At 51.5% G+C, this 19,951-nt stretch overlaps 1 gene segment (V, D, J or C); it reads right to left on the reverse strand.

The window, feature by feature from the left end:
- Nucleotides 1-2,409: 2,409 nt before the first annotated feature.
- LOC115642212 lies at nt 2,410-14,582 on the reverse strand. The segment is given in 2 exon segments: nt 2,410-2,849; nt 14,473-14,582. Coding segments are annotated over 2 exon segments (486 nt in total).
- Between the last annotated feature and the right edge of the window lie 5,369 nt (nt 14,583-19,951).

Here is a 19,951-nt window from a genome sequence, read left to right on the forward strand (position 1 = left end):
CGTTGCCTCTCCCAGGCTTCCCCTCTCTGGGTTACCCTGGAAGATCGCTGTGATTCAAACTCCTTGAATCTTTAAACAGAGAGGAAAATGCACCTTCCCCCCTCCTTCTCTCTTCCCCTCCCAGATTATTCCTGAGAGAGACAGTAATCCTAACACAGTGAGAAATCAGCCTCTCTCTCCTCATTCCCTCCTTTCTCCCCACCAGTTCCCTGGTGAATCCAGACCCCCTCCCCTGGGGTCTCAACACAATAAAAAAACAATTAGATTCTTAAACAAGAAAAGCTTTTAATTAAGAAAGAAAAAACAATAAAAATTATCTTTGTAAATTAAAAAAAATGGAACAGGTACAGGGTTTTTTAGCTATAGACACTGGGAACATCCTCCCAGCCTAAGTATACAAGTACAAATTAAAATCTTTTCAGCAAAATACCAATTTGAACTCCTTACAGCCAAATACACATTTGAACTTCTTCCAGCCAAATACACATTTGCAAATAAAGAAAACAACCATAAGCCTAACTCACTTTATTTATCTAGTACTCACTATTTTGAACTTATAAGAGACTGTATCAGGGAGATTGGAGAGAAACCTGGTTGCACGTCTGATCCCTCTGAGCCCCCAGAGTGAACAACAACCAAAACTAACAGCACAGCACAAAAACTTCCCTCCCTCAAGATTTGAAAGTATCCTGTCTCCTGATTGGTCCTCTGGTCAGGTGACAGCCAGGCTTACTGAACTTGTTAACCCTTTCCAGGCAAAGAGATATAAAGTACTTCTGTGCTATTAACTTTTCTTATCTGTTTATGACAGAGACAGTCTCTAGGAAACAGATACATTCATGGAGGTTAAGTCCATTAATGGCTATTAGCCAGGACAGGTGAAGAATGGTGTCCCTAGCCTCTGTTTGTCAGAGGGTGGAGATGAACAGCAGGAGAAAGATCACTTGATCATCACCTGTTAGGTTTACTCCCTCTGGGGCACATGGCATTGACCACTGTTGGCAGACAGGTTACTGGGCTGGAGGGACCTTTGGTCTGACCCAGTATGGCCACTCTTATGTTCTTATGTTCTAACCTAAATGAACCCAAAGTTATGGAGACAGATATGAGTCCAAGAAGCCAGCAGAGTATCAGAAACCTGGGAAAATCTCTGACTGGATGGGCTCAGGCGTTTGGTCACAAGCTGAGGTGGTTCAAAAGATTTGGATTCTTTTTAAGCAGAATTTTTTTTATTGTTTCTTTAAACAAACACAGCAAGTAGCAAACATTTGGCCACACACTTCTGAAACCCCAAACCATGTTCAGGTTTTGGCAGACTAATTCCAGCTTTTCAATTAAAAATCCCACAACACATTTTGAAGGAAAGCAGACATTGTTTGTGATTTTTTTCTGCTTTTAAAAAACCCCTAGTTTTTGATCCAAAAAAGGTTTTGATAGAAAATATATGTCCAACCCTTTTAATGAGCTTTGGTGCCTTTTAGCACTAGCTGATGCTGAGAGCCAATGATACCTTTTTAAACCTTAATTTTTCTGGGAGGGGGCGAGTGGGGCAATTTGCCTCAGGCCCCACAGGGGCCCCCATGAGTATATAGTATTTATAGTATTGCAACTTTTTTTATGGAAGAGGACCCTGAAATTGCTTTTCCCCAGGCCCCCTGAATCCTCTGGGTGGCCCTGGCATCAATTAGCAGATCCATTTATTGTATCCAGATGAGATGCGATAAATTGATCTCTGATACATTGAACACTACCTGCCAATCTGGTGGGTAATATAGACGTGCCCTTAGCCTCTTTGACTGTGTGAAGCCACTTTAGCTCAGCATGGTCAGTCTGCAGATGGAATCTGTGTCCCCAATGTATGGGCATAACTTCTCCAGACGTACACAATGGCATAACATTCCTGAGACGGACCAGTGGCTTTCCCTCTCAGGGCAGGTCTTCACTACCTGCTGGATTGCCAGGTAGGGATCGATCTAGCAGAGAATGATTTATTGCAGGGGTTCTCAAAATGGTGCCCCAAAATGTGCCTGCGTCCTGGATGGTGGTCAAGCACACACCGAAATGCTGTTGAAATTCAGAGGCATTTTGGTGATGACACCTCTCGATGACACCGCTTGATCTAGAGCAGTGGTCCCCAACCTTTTTGTCTGTCATGCGCCAGATGAAGGACCATGGTGGCGGTTGAGCCTCCGCCAAAATGCCACTGAATTTCTGACATAGAGACGGGCTCTGGGGGAGCCAACATGCCAGCTCAACGAGGGGAGAGCGACTCAGAACAGGACTCACTCTGGATTGGGGTTCACAGGTGAAGCGAGGGGATCTCTGCACCCAGCGGGGCTCTGGGCAGGAAGGGGAGACACGCTGCCCGGGAACGGAAGGGTTAAAACTGCCGGGAGGTTTGTGTTACATTCACCCGGGTGCCGGGTCTCCTGTGTGAGCCCGGAGCGGGGTGTGTGTCACTGCTGCCCCCGCGCGGCTGCCGGGAGAAGGGCGGTTCCGCAGCCTGGGTTTTTGTAGGATCACAAACCGGTTTCGTGTCACTGTGTCTCTCGCACAGTAATAGCGGGCGGTGTCCTCGGGCTTCAGGCCGGTCATTTGCAGATACAGCTCACTCTTGGGATCATCCCTGGAGATGGTGAATCGGCCTTTCACTGAATCAGGGTAATATGTACTACTCCCACCCGTGCTTATAGCAGCGACCCATTCTAGCCCCTTGCCAGGAGCCTGGCGGACCCAGCTCATCCAGTAGCTGCTGAAGGTGAAGCCGGAGGCTTTGCAGGAGAGGCGGAGAGAGTCTCCGGGCTTTTTCACATCCCCTCCGGACTCCACCAGCGCCTGGGACCGGACACCTGGGAATAAAGACAGGCCATTAATATCAGTATAAAAACAGCGGTAACACAATATTCTTCTAACTCTGCCAGTTATTCAGAGGAGGAAAATACCTTCCAAAGTGGTTACAATGAAAATTACAAGGAGCAAAAATCCCATTTTCCCTGGTGCTGGAGGGGAAAGTTCTCAGGGACTGGCTGGTCACTGCACAGACCCAGGGGCTGCGGATTGTGTCTCCGTGTGCAGCCTGGGCAGAGAGAGGCACAGATTTAAACAGGAAAATGTCTCCCTCATTTGCATGTCCCCGCTTTATAAGAGACACACACTCCTGCTGCCAGTGATCTGAGTGACTCGCCCTAGGGCTCCGAGTGCTGGAGTCAGACTGTCCCGTCTTGTGTGTCTGTGCAACGCCGGGCACAGGGAGCTGGGCGCTCCTGACATTTTCAGACCCCTGGGAGCAGGGCCGGCTGTGGATTTTTTGCTGCCCCAAGAAAAAAATACCCAGCTCTCACCCAGCTCATTGTGTGTGTGGTTTTTACACGTTTGCACTTTGCAGTGTTGTTATGTTTTGTTTGACTGGGTGCGGTACTGATGCAGCTTTGGGCAACGACTGTACCTGAATCTGCTCTAGACGGGTGTATCTGCCTGAATTTCTTATTGAGACAGAGGAGCTGAAAAGCCCCGTGGGCCACCAGAGCACCCGAGTAACTCGTGCCCCTGTGACACATGCGGGGGGGAAATACAGACCAGAGAGGGGCATTTTGAGAGGTTTAAATCACCGCATGCTTTGCGGCCCGGGCTTCACGTCTGGGTCTCTTGAAGGAAGGCTACAGGGTTGTGCAGCCGCGATCGGAGGCTGAGCGAGGGCCCTCCAAAGGGGACAGTTCTCTCCTGAGACAGCCCCTGGCTTTCCTGGGCACGCTCCATATTTCAGTCTTACTAGGAGCTGGGCTGCTGCTTCTGAGCGTTCTGCTCCTTTCGCCCGTTTAAAATGAGCCCGACGTCCCCCAAATCATTAACTGACCTGGGTAAGGAGCACTGGAGAATTGCCTGCCGTGTGACGGGTGCTAATTCCGACACTGCCACTCAGGGCCAGCTCCGGGGGTTTTGCCACCCCAAGGGGTGGAAGGAAAAAAAAAGTTGCGATCGGCACTTTGGCTGCAATTCTGTGGCAGGTCCTTCCCTCTGAGAGGAACTGATAGACCAGCCCCCAAAGAGTCCGATGTGCTGCCCCTTCCCCTTGGCTGCCCCAAGCCCCTGCTTGCTGAGCTGGTGCCAGGAGCTGGTCTTGCTGCCACTTGATCAAAGTGTGGGGCCATTACCTTTAAAAAGTTGTGCCTGAATGAAAGGATTTCTCCTGGCTCAGATTAATTTCCAAGGGGCAGGGATGGGACAGAAGAAGGGGGAAAGCCAGGCGAACCCTTGGGGGGGAGGTATTTCATGGCACTCTGTCCCGGCGCACCTCCCTGAGCCCCATCGGCTGTTTTGCAGCGCAGGGTTACCTGGCTGGCGGCACTGACGGTGTTACTGGCCACTCGGGGCTTCCTTCCTGACCCTGGTAAGTTCTCGGTGGCTTTCTCGCTGTTCCTTGGGGGACTCCAGCTTTAGGAACATGAAGTCGCTCTTGGTGAACTCTGGGGTTAGGCAGACTTTGTAGCTGTAGGCTGGTGGGCTGCTGCCCAACACATCCAGGCAGTTGATGGCACTTTGTTGCCCGAGGAGAGTCGGGGATGATGCTGGAATTTTTGAAGCTGTTGGCCGGAATGCCGCTCCTGGAAATGTGCCGTCCCAAGCATGTGTTTGTTTTTCTGGTGCGTAGACCCGGTCCTGACAAGTACTATTTGACCTGCCCTTCTCCAGTGTTTAAAGACAGAGCTGATTAGGCTCCACAGAGTGACCACTACAGCTGAAATCACTGATAATCAGGTCTAAGTGCTTTGGCAAGGCACCTTCCTGGTCTCCCCAGCCTCCACTGCCTTTAGCCCAGGCAAGACATTTAAAATGAGCCTGATGTTCCCCAAATCATTAACTGACATGGGAAAGGAGAGCACTGGAGAATTGCCCGCTGTCCGATGGGTGCTAATTCCCACACTGCCACTGCATCAAAGGGTCCGGTCATTATCTTTAAGAAGTTGTGGCTGAATGAAAGGATTTCTCCTGGCTCAGATTCGCTTCCAAGAGGGCAGGGGAGGGAGAGAAGAAGGGGAAAGTGGGACCAATTCCCGGAGGGGTGTTTCATGGCTCTCACTCCCGGTGTGTCTCCCTGAGCCCCACTGGCTGTACTGCAGTGCTGGGTTACCTGGCTGGTGGCACTGATGACGGTGTTATGGCCGCTTGGGGCTTCCTGCCCCACTCTGGTGAATTCTAGGCAGCTCTCGCTGTTCCTTGGGGGTCTCAGGCTGTAGGAACATGAAGTGGCTCTTGGTAGACTCCGGGGTCAGGCAGACTTTGTAGCTGTAGCCTGGAGGGTCGCTGCCCGACACATCCAGGCAGTTGGTGGCACTTTGTTGCCTGATGAGAGCTGGGGGTTGATGCTGGAATTTTTGAAGCTGTTGGCCAGAATGCCGCTCCTGGAAATATGCCGTCCCAAGCACGTGCTTGTTTTTCTGGTGCCTAGAGCCGGTCCGGACAAGTACTGTTTGACCTGCCCCTCTCCAGTGTTTAAAGACAGAGCTGATTAGGCTCCACAGACAGTCTGTTGTTCTGCTCTCTGTCTGTGTATATATATCTCCTCACTATATGTTCCATTCCAATCATCCGAAGAAGTCGGCTGTAGCCCACGAAAGCTTATGCTCAAATAAATGTGTTAGTCTCTAAGGTGCCACAAGTACTCCTGTTCTTTTTGTGGATATAGACTAACATGACTGCTACTCTGAAACCTGTCAAAACTCCATTGGGTAGCTGTAGAGAGGCAAGTGCGTCTGGTTCAAACAAGGCAAGGTTCAGAAGTCCCAGGCTGGCAGGGAAAATGGGCTCAGGTGGCAGTCCCAAGCAGGGGCAGCGAGTTGTATGGGCCCACGGTGCCTGGGCTCCATCAATGTTTGGGGCTGGTACTCTCCCCCGGCCCCACCTACTGCCCCCACATGCCTCCCTCAACTGTCCCCCAGACCCACTTGCTGTCCCTGTGCATCCCCCCCCGACCCAGAGTGCCCCTGCCTCTCCCCTGCAGCTTCACCCTGACTCCGCTCTGCTGGCTCCCAGCATGAACTGCCACCACAGGGTCCTAGTTGCCCCCCTCACTAGTGGCAGGACAGGCTGCCCTTACCCTGCCCTTCCACCTCAGACCCTTCTGTTTTCTAGCAGGACCCTCCACCAGCACAGGGCCCCCCTTCCCACAGTCACTGCTACTGCCCAATGCTGGACGAGGGTCAGCCTCCACCGTCCCACACCCAGTGAGGCTACAGCGAGGTGCAGCAGCCTGGGAGGAGGTCCACGTGTGATGGCACACCGCTCCAGAACCCACTGCAGGGGAGACAAGGGGGCTTCCTGGACATGAGAGAGGCCCTAGGAGCACATGCAGTGACAGTGGTGTGGAGTGAGTGTGCTGCTGGGGGGGAGAAAGGGGTCATTCCCCCAGAGCTCACTGCTGCCAGCGGGCAGAGGGATGAGGGGAGTCCTACTCTCTGGCTCCAGCCCCAGGGCAGCCTGTCTGCACCCCAAACTCCTCATCCCCAGCCCTATCCCACCCCAGAGCCCCCAGCCAGAGCCCTCACACCCCACATCCCAACCCTCTGCCCCAGCCCTGAGCCCTTCCCATACCCAAAACCCCTCATCCCCAGCCCTGCCTCACCCCAGAGCCTGCACCCCCAGCCAGAGTCCTCACACCCCCCACACAAACCCTTTGCCCCAGCCCTGAGCCCATCCCACACCCCAAACCCCTCATCCCTGGCCTCAGACAGAGCCCTCATCCTCTGGCACCCTAACCCACTCCCACAGCCCTGGGTCCCCTCCTGCATCATGAACCCTTATCCCCACGCCCCAGCCCTCATACTAACCCTTTGCCCTAGCTCTGAACCCACTTTCAAACCCCTCATCCCCAGCCACACCCCACAGTCCTCACCCCTGAACCCCCCTCCCTCCATACCCTCTCCCACCCCTCCCTCCCTCCCAGAGCTTTCACACCCTCCCTCCGCACCCCCATCCCCAAACTCCCTCCCAGAGCCTGCACCCCTTTACCCCATCCTGCACCCCCACCCCTGTCCCAACCTGGAGCTTGCACCCCCACCCCACTTCCCACACCCCCCCTCCCGCCCCCAAACTTCCACCTAGAGCCTGCACCCCAGCCCTCCACATTCCCTCACAAAGCCTGCATCCCTCCCCCTCTCCTGCATACCCACCCCCTGCCCGAGCCTGGAATCTGCACCCAAACTCACTCCCAGAGCCCGCACCCCTCCTGCCCCCTAATCCCCAGTGCAGGACCTGCACCCCCGACCTCCCCCACAAGCTCCCTCCCAGAGCCTTAGGCAGGTGGAGGATGGAGTTTGCGGGGGGGACGAGTTCTGGCACCACCAAAATTTCTACAAACCTGCCACACCTGGTCCCAAGGGGGTTTCTGAGATCCAACCAGTCACAAATTCCTACTTCTTTTATCCCAGGAAACATAGCACAAAGGTTGGGTCAAGCCACTAATGATGATAAAAACAAAAAAGATGAAGTCAAATCTTCATTCATTTGTTATATAATATTCCACTCTCTGTTCAAATTCTCTATTCTGTTCTGATCATATGGCAGCCCCTTTGCTGGTAGTGTCTTACTCCACTCCGTTGTCAGTGTTTTATTGGACAGGGATCTGTAAAAGCTATGTAGAGCTTGAATAGAATCTAGAAGATGTTGTAGATTTGTAAGAATCAAGTCTGTGTACTTTTTCAGCAGACTTAACAAACATTTCTTGCCCTCTTCACTTAAGGATCCAATATAAATGCCTTCATTAGTCAACTTCTGGACTGATATCTTTGCTTCTTCCAGTACTTTTTCAATGGATAGCTCTGTGATTGATCCAAATGTAGCTTCTCTTGCTGGACAAAGATCTACTACTGTTGTAGCAGATATCTGAATGGCATTGTTTAATGACTCAAATGATTTTGTCAGTAGACTTACAAGAGAGAGAATGGCAATAGTCTTTTCTTGACGTAGTAGCAACAGTAAACCACCAGCCTCACTACTTAAATCCATCCCACCTCAATAGATACTTTACTCCAGCTGTTATTACTAGCTTTGGAATTTTAAAACAAGAGCCAAGGATCGTTCAAGAGAAAGCCAGTGGATTTTCCCAAGTTGGACTGATTTGAACTTCAGTCCCAGAGTATCTTCTAAATCTTACAAAATATTCAGTCTTTTTGGACTCTTTCTGAAAAAAGAATATAATGAAGACATTAAATTTATAGCTTTTTTAATCTCTTTTGAAAAGTCTGCAGCTCGTACTAGTGCTAGTTGGAGTAGATGGCCTCTGCAGTGTGTATAGGAGAGATTAGGGTTACACCTTTCTCTGAGCAAAGCTTGTACTATATGTCTTCCAGAGAAGTTTGCAGCTCCATCAAATGCACAAGCAGCCATGTGTTTGGGGTCCAACTGACAAGCATTTAACTCTTCTAAGACGTGAGTTGTCACAGATGCAGCCCATGTGTCTTCTATAATCTGAACATCTAGAAATGCATCTACTGGCCTATCCCTGACATCAAAATAACATACACAGTGATTAATACTTGATGCCCATCTGCACTGGTGCATTCATCAGCCATGTATGCAATTTTTTTGAATGTGCTGAGTCTTTCACTGTTGCACCGCATGCTTCTAACCAATCAGTTGAGTTTGTTGCAGAAAGATAGTGAGCATTTTCCGGTCTTCTTCAGAACCAGCGTTCAACTTCAGGATGAACAAGTGACAATGCACTTAACATTGACCTCCAGTTTTAGAGTGTGGTATGTCTTGCTTAAATAGAAAGTATGATGCCACAGCTATGTTTGTTCATGTAAACTGTGTAAAGTCTCCCACATTCTTAACAACCTTATTAAGTATTTCTAAATTTGGCTTTAAAATTGGGCTTATAAGGCTTTCTGCATGTTGATGCGCTTTTTTTGCAAGAGGTGCAACAGTAGCCATCTTTTGTAACTTCAATAAATGGGAACACTTTGACAAACATCAGGAACTGCCTTTAGGTTTTGGAGACACTGTTTCTTTACTAGGTAGCTGTATTTGTGCTTCGGGCTGGTCGGATGTAGATATACCACTTGAACCTTCAGATGACATGTTGATATATTCTTGGTTCTCGGTATATTCTTCACCTTGGCTGGTTTTTGAGGACTTTGAGTGGAAAAATTGTTGCATTGTTTTTTATCTTTTCATTTTCACTTTGACCTGTGACATGTAAAAGAGAATAAATAAATTAAATGCTTTGTTAGGATAACGCAAATTTAATCCTAAACACATAGCAGTTCTAGATTTCTAAAATAAATATATATTTTTTAAATTTATTTAATTTAAAATGACCTTTAAAAAGTAAGCCATCACTGGATAAGAAGGCTGTCCTGTCATGGATCTGTATCCAGTTAAAAGATGGGAAACAAGGGGTGGGAATATATTGTCAGTTTTCAAAAAGGTAAGAGATAAATAGTGGTATCCCTGAGGGGTGTGTACTAGGACCATTACTGTTCAACATATTCGTAAATGATCTGGAAAAATGGGTAAACAGTGGGGTGGGAAAATTTGCAGATGATACAAAACTATTCAAGATAGTTAAGGTCCAGGCAGACTGCAATGACTTACAAAGGAATCTTGCAAAACTCAGTGACTGGGCAACAAAATTCAACGTTAATCAATGCAAAGTAATACACGTTGGAAAACAATCTCTACTATATATATATAAAATGATGGGGTCTAAATTAGTTCTTAACACTCAAGAAAGTGTTGTTGGAGTCATTGTGGATGGTTCTCTGAAAATATCCACTCAATGTGCAGCAGCAGTCAGAAAAGCAAACTGAATGTTGGGAATCATTACGAAAGGGACAGATTATTGCCAAATTGCCCCAAATTTCATGGTGCCCTAGGCAGCTGCATGCTGCGTATGTGGCAGCACCAGCTCCTTCAACCAGCCCTATCCCTGGCTGCCACCTCCCCCTCTCCATGGGCTGCACCCGCTGCAAGGACCAAAGCCATCCCTAGGTGTGTGTAGGATCCCAGACAACTCCCTTTGCCCCACCACTTAGCCTTCTTCCCTGCTCCCCCCGCCTCAACCCCATTCCACCCAGGGCCAGCGCTTCCATTTAGGAGACCTAGGCGGTTGCCTAGGGCACCAGGATTTTGGGGGGGGGGGGCATTTTGCCATCCTCAGCAGCAATTCGGCAGCGAGGGGTCCTTCACTCGCTCCGGGACCCGCCGCTGAAGTGCCCCAAAGACTGGGAGTGTGGAAGGACCCCCCCCACCGCAGAATTGCCGCCAACGACCTGGAGTGCGGAAGGTCCCCCGCCTAGGGCACCAAAAACTCTGACGCTGCTCCTGATTCCACCTCTATTCCCAGCGACACTGCACTCACCGGCAGCAGTGGAAAGCGGAGCAGCCCAGACCCAGCCCTCTCTACTCCTCCAGCTCCTAGCCACGGCGCTCTGCTTCCTGCCACTGGTGAGTATGGAGTGAGTGGGACTCCTCCTCCCAAAACCCTCCTCCTGAGCGACACAGCTGGGGCTGGGGCTGGGGTGAGAGAAGCACAGCTGGCTGCTCCTGGCCTCCTGCCAATGCCCCAAGCCACTGTAGGCCTGTGGGCAGGGCCGGCTCCAGGCACCAGCATCCCAAGCAGGTGCTTGGGGCGGCACTCTGCAAAGGATAGCAGTCCCTGTGTTTCTGCCCCCAAGCAGCATGCCAGATTGTTGGTGGGGGCAGTTGGTGTGCCTTTAGGATGGCACGCGCATTTCCCCAGCAGCGGCAATTTGGCTGCAGATTCTATGTTCAGCTGTCTGCAGCAGCGCAGCTTCTGTCTTCTGGCTGAAGACAGAAGCTGTCACCAAATTGCTGCCACCGCGGAAACGCGTGTTCTGTCCTAACAGCACACATGGACTGCCCCCGCCATTCAGGGCAGCAATTCGGTGTGCTGCTGGGGACAGCAAAAACAGTAGAGCCGGCCTTGCCTGTGGGGCCCCCCAAAGTGACCCACTCACAGCTCCTGCCTCCCGGGCCTCGCAGGCCTTGAGTGCAGCCCAGACCCTGGGTGGTGGGGGAGCAGGTTCTTCCTCCCGCCCCTACAGAGTCCTGGGGCCCCACACCGCCTCCCCACGGGGGTGGGGGGGAAGAGGCTGCATAGGGCACCTAAGTGGCTATAGATGGCCCTGCTGCCCTGCCTAGGAGCCCAAGGTAAGAACTACACTCCTCCACTCCCATTCCAGAGCCTGCACCTCTGCCCCTTCCCACACACCTCTCCTGCCCCCGGACTCCCTTCCAGAGCTTGCACCCCTATCCCCCTCCTGCAGGGCCAGTGCAAGGATGTTTTGCACCCTAGGTGAAATTCCACCTTACGCACCCCCCACTCCACAGCAGCTCCCCACTCTCTGCCCTGAGGCGCCCCCTTGTGGCAGCTCCCCACTCTCTGCCCTGAGGCGCCCCCTTGTGGCAGCTCCCCACCCTCTGCCCTGAGGCACACCCCCCCGCCCCGGCTCAGCTCACCCCTGCTCTGTGCATGAGCACACTGAGCACACCGTGGCTGCTTCCCTTCTTCTGCCTCCCAGTTGGTGCCGCAAGCCTGGGAGGCGGGAGAAGTGAAGCAGCCACGGCGTGGTCGGGGAGGAGGCAGGGCAGGGGTGAGCTGGGGCGGGGAGTTCCCCTGCCTGCCGCCCCTCCCCCCTTACTTGCTGCAGGCGGCCCTCCCCTGCCCCAGCTCCCTCCGCTTAAATGCTGGTTGTGACCAGGGCGGCCGAAGATCTGGCCACCGCAGTCGCTGCTGAAGAAAATGGTGCCCCCAAATCCCAGTGCCCTAGGAGACCACCTAGGTCGCCTAAATGGTTGCACTGGCCCTGCCCTCCTGTACCCCAATCCCCTGCTCCAGCCCATAGCCTGCACACAGCACCCAAACTCCATCCCAGAGCCTGCACCCCAATGCCCTGTCCCAGCCCAGGGCCTGCCCCCAGACCCCCTCTCCCCACCCACACTGCCTCCCAGGGCCTTAGGCAGGTGGGGAGCAGAGTTGGGGATGGCAAGCTCTGGGCATTTTGGGCACCACCAAAATTTCTACAAACCTGGCCCCCCACCCCGGGTGGTCCTTTGGGATCAGGAGAACCTATGATTTGATGAGACAGGTTGTAAAGAACCACTTGTCTCTCAATCCAGGGTTTTTGGTGGTGACATCAGAACTGAGATGCCTGAGGAAACTGCCTTTATGTTTTCTTGTTATCCCCTGCGGTGAAACAGGAGTTCAATTTTGTGGCTGGTTCGCTATATCTTATAAAAGAATAACCACCAATTCCAGGCTGTGTTGTGACCCACTGAGGCAGGGTTAGAAGCAGAAATCTCTTCCTGTATGTTTATCATAGGTTGGATCCCCGTGGTGTCCATATCTGGCACAGTAATGCAGAGCGGTGCACTCGGATCTGGGGTTGCTCAATGGCAAAGGCAGCGGGTAGTTGAGTTGTAATAGCGTGGGATTGTTATAGTGTGTGCGTGTGTGGGGTTAGCCTGCTATAGATTTGCACCTCTTCTACCTACATTCCCTGTTTCATGGTGGTTTATGTAAAGGGTTTGGCCTCGAGCTGCAATGAAATGATAAAAATCAACTAAATATCTCAGTAATTCTTCTACCACCCTTCGAGGGGCAGCGAGAGTGTGACGGGTGGGAAAGGGGAGGGCGGTGGCGCTTCAGAGAAGTTTTATCTTTGAATAAACTGCTCACCGTTATCTGGCGTTTCTGATAAAAGACCCGAGGGAAATAAAGCAAAGAAGTAATAATTTGGAGGCTGTGGTAACACAGGTGACATCCTGTGACCTTTAAGGAGGCAAAAGTTTACCTTGGGAAACTGATAAAACGACAAGTTAGTGGAAACAGAATCTTGTCTTCCTGGAGGTGGAGAAATGAGCGTGTCCAAGGATGGGGAGTCAATGGCAAACTGTGGAGAAGCCGGAATCTCTGAACCGGGGGAGATGCAGGGACAGAGGCATGGCAGGATTTTAAAGAGGGCGTTGGGTTATTAATTTCCCTGGGCACCTGTAAACATAAGAGACTCTATCCGCAGTGTGTGATCCCAGCTCTGTGAGCAAAGGCTGAGGGGGGGGGAGGGGTGCAGTATCCATGGATGATAGGATGGATCGATCATAGAATCACAGAACTGCAGGGCTGGAAGGGAGAGGTCATTCAGTCCAGCCCCTGTGCTTTGGCACAGGTGCAGCCTGAGGCCAGGGGAGATGAGACAATAAATCAGGCAGGGAGTCAGATAAGTACAGAAGCAATTTAATAGCCTTCTAAGCGAACATCACACAGCTCTATGGCTGGTTAGGAGTGTTTGGGGGGAGTATCCTCTGCTCGGTGATAGTTGTCCTGGTCCGTGTTTTTCCTTATCCCGGTTTTCCCAGCACACAGAACATGGGGGTCACATGGGGAGTGTTTGGTATTTTCTGGGCTGTATAGACTGTATTGTGAGGCGTAGAACAGTTTATGGGACCCAGCATGTCAGTCTCCCCATCGCAGTCACGAGGTACCGGCCTCAGGATCTCTGCCGTGTGTGGCACTAGATTTGGCTGCAGAGCCGAGAACATTTTAACCATTTCAAGGAAGGGAACACACTGTTGTCTCCTGTGAGCGCCCAGCGCCCGGACTGTCAGTGTCAAACCAGCTGGGACTTCCCCTGCTGACCGCAACGGGAGGTTTGTGTCTGAGCTCAGCCCGGCTTCGCCTCACTGGGGCCACGTCTACACTACAGAATAAAATTGAAATTATTAAAACCGGTTTTATAAAACAGGTTTTATAAAATCGATTTTACACATCCACAGTAGGGCACATTACTTCGGTGGTGTGCGTCCATGGTCCCAGGCTACCATTGATTTCTGGAGTGGTGCACTCTGGGTAGCTACATTAAAGGAATGAGACCAATAACTTCGATTTCCGTCCACACTAACCCTAAATCGATATAGTAATATCGATCTTAGGGTTACTCCTCTCGTTGGGGAGGAGTACAAAAATCCATTTTAAGAGCCCTTAAAATCGATTTAAAGTGCCTTGTAGTGTGGACGGTACAGGGTTAAATTGATTTAACGCTGTTTAAATGTGGACCAGGCCTGTGTCTCTCGCACAGTAATACCGGGCGGTGTCCTCGGGCTTCAGGCCGGTCATTTGCAGGTAGATCAGCTTCTTGGAGCTGTCTGTAGAGGTGGTGAATCGCCCTTTCACGGAATCTCCGTAATGCGTAGTTGCTCCACTAATTGCTGATACCCACTCCAGCCCCTGCCCAGGAGCCTGGCGGACCCAGCTCATCCAGTAGCTGTCTATGTTGAACCCTGAGCTGGTACAGGTCAGTCTGAGGAAGTCTCCAGGCTTTTACACATCCCCGCCGGACTCCAGCAGCTGGACTTGTGACCGAACACCTGGAATAAACCCGTGTTAAAATCATGTCAGTGTGAATTGCCGACAATCCATTCCCCTGACTCCCCTACCCATACAAGAGGAGAACATACCTCCCAAAGCTGCTGCAACGAACACGAAATGGAGCCAAAGAGGCATTTTCCCTGGTGTGGGAGGGGAGGTCTCCGGTGGGTCGGTTGCTAACTGCACAGACCCAGTGGGCTGCAGAGTGTCTCAGGGTGCAGACTCGGCAGAGAGAGATTTAAAGAGGAAACTCTCACCCTTATTTGCATATCCCCCTCCTCATAACAGATAAAACTCCTTCCCAGTCACTCACTGGATGAGTGCCCTGGTCTGGTCATTCCCTCTGGGGCACCTGGCACTGGCCCGGGTGGGAAGACAGGACACTGGGCTAGATGGACCTTTGATCTGATCCAGTCTGGTGCTTCTTCTGTTCTTTTGATCTCACATCTTGGTCTGGGGACCCAAGACTCTTTCCTAGAAAAGAAAAGAGTGGAAAAGCTTTGAACTCCTCAAGGGTTTAACAGACTCTCACCCTTTGGTGTTGCCCCAGCAGCTGAATGGTGTATGCTCTGTCTACAGGCCCAACCCTGACACCCCTGACGGACACGACTCTCCTCTTCGCAGTCAGGGAAGTGTCTTTACTCGCTGCCGGGGTTTGCCCGCGGGGCCTGGAAGGAGCTCCCTCTGCCAGGCTTTCTGCGCTCTCACCTCCCACATTTCCAGGGACAGGCAAGAACCGATACCTGGCAGGAGTGTATTAGTGTCCAGTTCTCAGAAGAGAAAGGTGAGAACCCTCAGCTCCTCACCCCCCCAGACATCCCTTTCTGCGTTTCTGAAAAAAACGGGTTTCAGAGTTTTGCTGTGTGCTCAGTGCTCCGTACTTGCGTGCCAGGGCTGGGGCGCATCAGCACGAGAGGAGATGTATCGAAAGGGGAATGAGGACCCCAAATGAGCAGCCACCGTTCAAGACCACCAGCCCTGCACTCTCTGACCCTGAAGATCCCTGAAACCTCCCCTGTGGGGGCTGCTGCTTCTCTCTGCATGATCCCAATAAGTCCTACCAGGCTTCTTCCCTGTACCCTTACTCGGGGCAGGGACGGTGCAACTATTTAGGTGACCTAGGTGGTCGCCTAGGTCACTGGGATTTGGGGGGAGCCATTTTCTTCGGCAGTGACTGCGGTGGCCGGATCTTCGGCTGCCCCGGTCGCTGCCTTAGGGTGGAAGGTGGGGAGCTGTCGCAGGGGCTGCCTCAGGGCCGGGGTTCAGAGATGGTGGAGGGTACAAGGTGGAAGTTTCGCCTAGGGCACGAAAAATCCTTGCACCAGCCCTGCTCAGGGGCAGATCCAGGCACCAGTGCAGCAAACAGGTGCCTGGGGTGGCAAGCCATGGGAGGGCGGCCTGCCGGCCACCGTGAGGGCGAGAGTCAGGCTGCCTTCGTCGGCGTGCCTGCGGGGGGTCTGCTGGTCCCACTGCTTCCCCGAAGACACGGACTGGCAAGTCACACACAGAAATGCTACCGAAGACCGCCCGACTGCTGTGCTTGGGACGGCAAAGAACATAGAGCCTCCCTGCCCTTATTACCCCACCGCCCTCAGCGCCAACCTTTGGGAGTTCCCTGTAATTAAGGACTGCAGGTTCAGTCCTTTATCTCCGCGGTCACTCTATTAAATTGCTGGAACTGTATTGTGGGCTGGATCTTTAGCTCCGCCCTCGAAGAGCTGCAGAAATTCTGGACTGTGATTCTCAAATGTGAGGTGGGTTCCTTAATCCATGAGGCCTCTTTGAAAATCCCAACCCTGCGATGTATTTCCAGTACCAGCTGAGCGGGATTTCTTCAGGAACTGAGCAGTCTCTGCAGCACAGGCCCACTGGGACTTGCCACAGAAATGGGTGACAAAGCCCCTGAATTATAGGGTTACAAACTGAGGGCAGGCTTTTATGTATCCTGGGGTTGGAGGGGAAAGTTCTCAGGGACTGGCTGGTAACTGCACAGACCCAAGGGGCTGCGGATTATGTCTCCGGGTGCAACCTGGGCAGAGAGAGGCAGAAATTTAAACAGTGAGTGACGGTGGTCCTGTTTGCCGAGCCACCTCGTTATAACCACCTCATTATAGGAGACACAAATTCTCTTGTGATTTATTATTTCTTTGTCCCTTAATGAGGAAGTGTGGTGGGATCCTGAGTGTATTTTGGATAAGGGTGTCACGGGCTCACAGATCGTGCCCACTCTTGGCCCTGTGTGGTCCGTGGGGGGTGCCCCTTTCAGTGAGACAGCCTTTCTTGGGGGTCCACTCTCTCTCGGGATCAGGCCCCTCCACCTCCTGGAGCCGCACCTCTCTGAGCCTTAGCACATCTGTCTTTGCCATGGGCCCCTTCTGGGAGTCCACACACTCTGGACCCCCTGGGCCTCTTCACCCCCAAAGGGGCTGATGCAACCCTGTTCTCTAGACCAGAGTGACTCTCAGCCAGCATAAAACAGGAGAGTTTATTGAGAGTTGAACACAGCACAGGAAACTCTCATGGCCTCAGGCCTGGCCTCTCACAATAACAGAACATCCCAGTGTCCCTGCATCCAGGTGGGCTCTGCCTGCTTACCCTCGCTAGCCCCGATCCCCCCTGCTTCCCAGCTGGGTCTCTGATATTCCCGGCCTCAAGCCCTGCCTCTGTCCATTGTCTTCTCTCCAGGTAAACAGGGTAGTAAACAAGAAGGCCTGGGTCTCCTCTCCTCGCAGCTCTCCTCTGGCTGGAACTGACTGATCAGGTCACCGGGTCCTTTATCTGCAGCCCATTGTCCTCCCATTGGCCAGATCCTGTTGTATCTCCTGGGCTGGGGTCCCGAGTCCCTCTCTGATCCTCTGTAACAACAAACTCCCTCTCCCCTCACCCTGTTAAACCAGTAACCCCTAGGGACATTGAGTCCCACCCCCTATGCATGCAAACCCTTGAAAAGACTGAAAACCCCAAGGAACACCCCCCCTACTTTGTCACAAAGGGAAACAATAATAATAATAATTAATACAAGAAGTTTCCCTTAAATAACACAATTCCAGAGACTCGACTTCAGGGCCTGTTTGTATTGGCATGACTTGGTGATGGAAGATGCTCAGATCCTGGCTCAGTTTTGCTTGTTTGTTTTAGGTAAGAGAAATGAACAAATGGGTTAACCACATGGAAATATAAATATTCATGAGATAGTGTGACTCTCAACTCTGCAGCTCCAGACCACGAGCAGCGGGGCTGTGGGTGGGGAGAGGCTCGTTCACAGCAGAGGTGTAGCGAGCGCCCTCCGTACTCTCTGACTGGAGGGGGCCCCGCAAGGAAGGGGGCCCCTAAAACTGGCAAAAAAAATGTAAGGTATAACTAGGTAAGTGACATTTATTGATGCTATTGCACAATCCATGTCGGTTTTACTGGCAAAACCATGAAGTCATTATGATACATCATAATGCTATTGGCTACATCAATTGTCTGTCAGTCAGTTTTGAATTTTAGTTGGACTCATTCAAAGAATGTGTATTTGCTTTCATAATGGCGGTCGGTGGATAAATGTTATTAATTTAGTTGTTTAGTTTTTTATCGTTTCCAATGCAGAAGTGTGCTTTGTGATGTCTAAGAGAATGTATAAGAGTGGAGCTAGTAAATGAACGGTAGCAAAAGATGCCGAGAAGGAACTTGAGAAAATTCCAAAGTTGTCAACGTATTTTGCACTGCAATCCAACGTACAGGTACAGGCACATGAAACGGACAGTGCTAGCAGCGATGAATCATATCCAGAAGTATCCAGAAGTGCTTCAAGTGAGGTCAAAGGTGAAGCCAGTTGTTCTACCAAACAAACTGTGACAGATATTCCAGCTGCTGCCGGGAAAGAAGTATCTGAATCTGAACCACTGACTGATGGTCCAGGAGATTGGCCATCTATAATATCGGACAGGCAAGTGTGTGACATTGTTACACGTAGCCCACCGCAGCAGAATGAAAGTTACGAATTTCCGTTTAACGAAGAAAGACGGAGGTTCACAAGTACTCATTTTCAGTTACTGTCGCTGGTGCTGAAAGGAGCTTCAGCAGAATGAAACTGATCAAGAATATCCTGCGCTCAACCATGACAGATGACAGGCTTTCTGCGCTTGCCGTTATTCAGTCGAAAACAAGATTGCCAGATCTCTGGACTATGACGCATTGATTAACCAATTTGCGGAGAACAAGGCTCGAAAGAAGCGCTTTGCGTAAATACGGAATACATGTACACTGTAGGCCTATGTATACATAATATGAACCCTGTATATTGTATAAAATTAATACCACATTCCAGTTTCTGCATTGTAAGGGGCCCTGGACATATGTTCGGAAGGGGCCACGTTCTTTGTTGCTACGGCCCTGGCTCACGGGGTCCCATGGGGCTGGGACACCCGCTGGCGCTGGAAGAGAGTTGGGACTGAATCCCCTTCCCAGCAGTGACCGGCTGCACTGAACTATATGGTGACCAGAGGTGAATGTTCCCTGGAAGGTTTAGTCATACGGAAAAGGGGCCAATTGCTCGTTGTTTCACTCCCTGGAGATCCCCCATTAACTCCAGTGTGAGGTGAGCAGCGCTTTGCTATGCACTGGGGTGGAGGACGTAGTCCGGACATGAAAGAGTTAATCCGCGATGTCAGAGTTTCAGTCCTGAGGCCCCTCCCGCTCTTGCGCCCAAGGCAGGAGAGTTTTGCTTGTGTTGGTGCTGCCCCCATGCGGCAGGCGCGGGAAGTTCCGCAGCTCTGGTTTTTGTACGAGCGTCTCTAGCATAGCGATACCGGACGGTGTCCTCGGGCTTCAGGCCGGTCAGTTGCAGATACAGCAGGTTGTTGGGATTATCCCTGGAGATGGAGAATCTCCCTTTCACAGCCTGGGAGTGCCACTGGCTCGATCCGACCGTGCTCATCTGAGCCACTCACTCCAGCCCCTTCCCGGGGGCCTGTCGGACCCAAGGTATTTGACAGTTGCTGAAGGTGAACCTGGAGGCTTTGCAGGAGAGGCGGAGAGAGTCTCCGGGCTTTTTCACATCCCCTCGGGACTCCACTAGCTGCACCTGGGACCGGACACCTGCAAATAAAGGCCTGGTCTACACTACACCTTTAAACAGATTTTAGCAGTGTAAAACCGATTTAATGCTGTACCTGTCCACACTACGAAGCACTTTATATCGATATAAACGGCTCTTTAAATCGGTTTCTGTACTCCTCCCCGACGAGAGGAGTAGTGCTAAAATCGGTATTACCATATTGGATTAGGGTTAGTGTGGCCATAAATCGATGGTATTGGCCTCCGGGTGGTATCCCACAGTGCACCGCTGTGACCACTCTGGACAGCAATCTGAACTCAGATGCAGTGGCCAGGTAAACTGGAAAAGCCTGGCGAAGTTTTGATTTTCATTTCCCGTTTGCCCAGCGTGGAGTTCTGATCAGCACGGGTGGCGATGCAGTCCCAAATCCAAAAAGAGCTCCAGCATGGACCGTATGGGAGATATTGGATCTCATTGCTGTATGGGGAGACAAATCTGTGCTATCAAAACTCTGTTACAGAAAACGA

The sequence above is a fragment of the Gopherus evgoodei genome, unplaced genomic scaffold (assembly GCF_007399415.2).
Source record: "Gopherus evgoodei ecotype Sinaloan lineage unplaced genomic scaffold, rGopEvg1_v1.p scaffold_39_arrow_ctg1, whole genome shotgun sequence".
NCBI classification, from domain to species: Eukaryota; Metazoa; Chordata; order Testudines; family Testudinidae; genus Gopherus; species Gopherus evgoodei.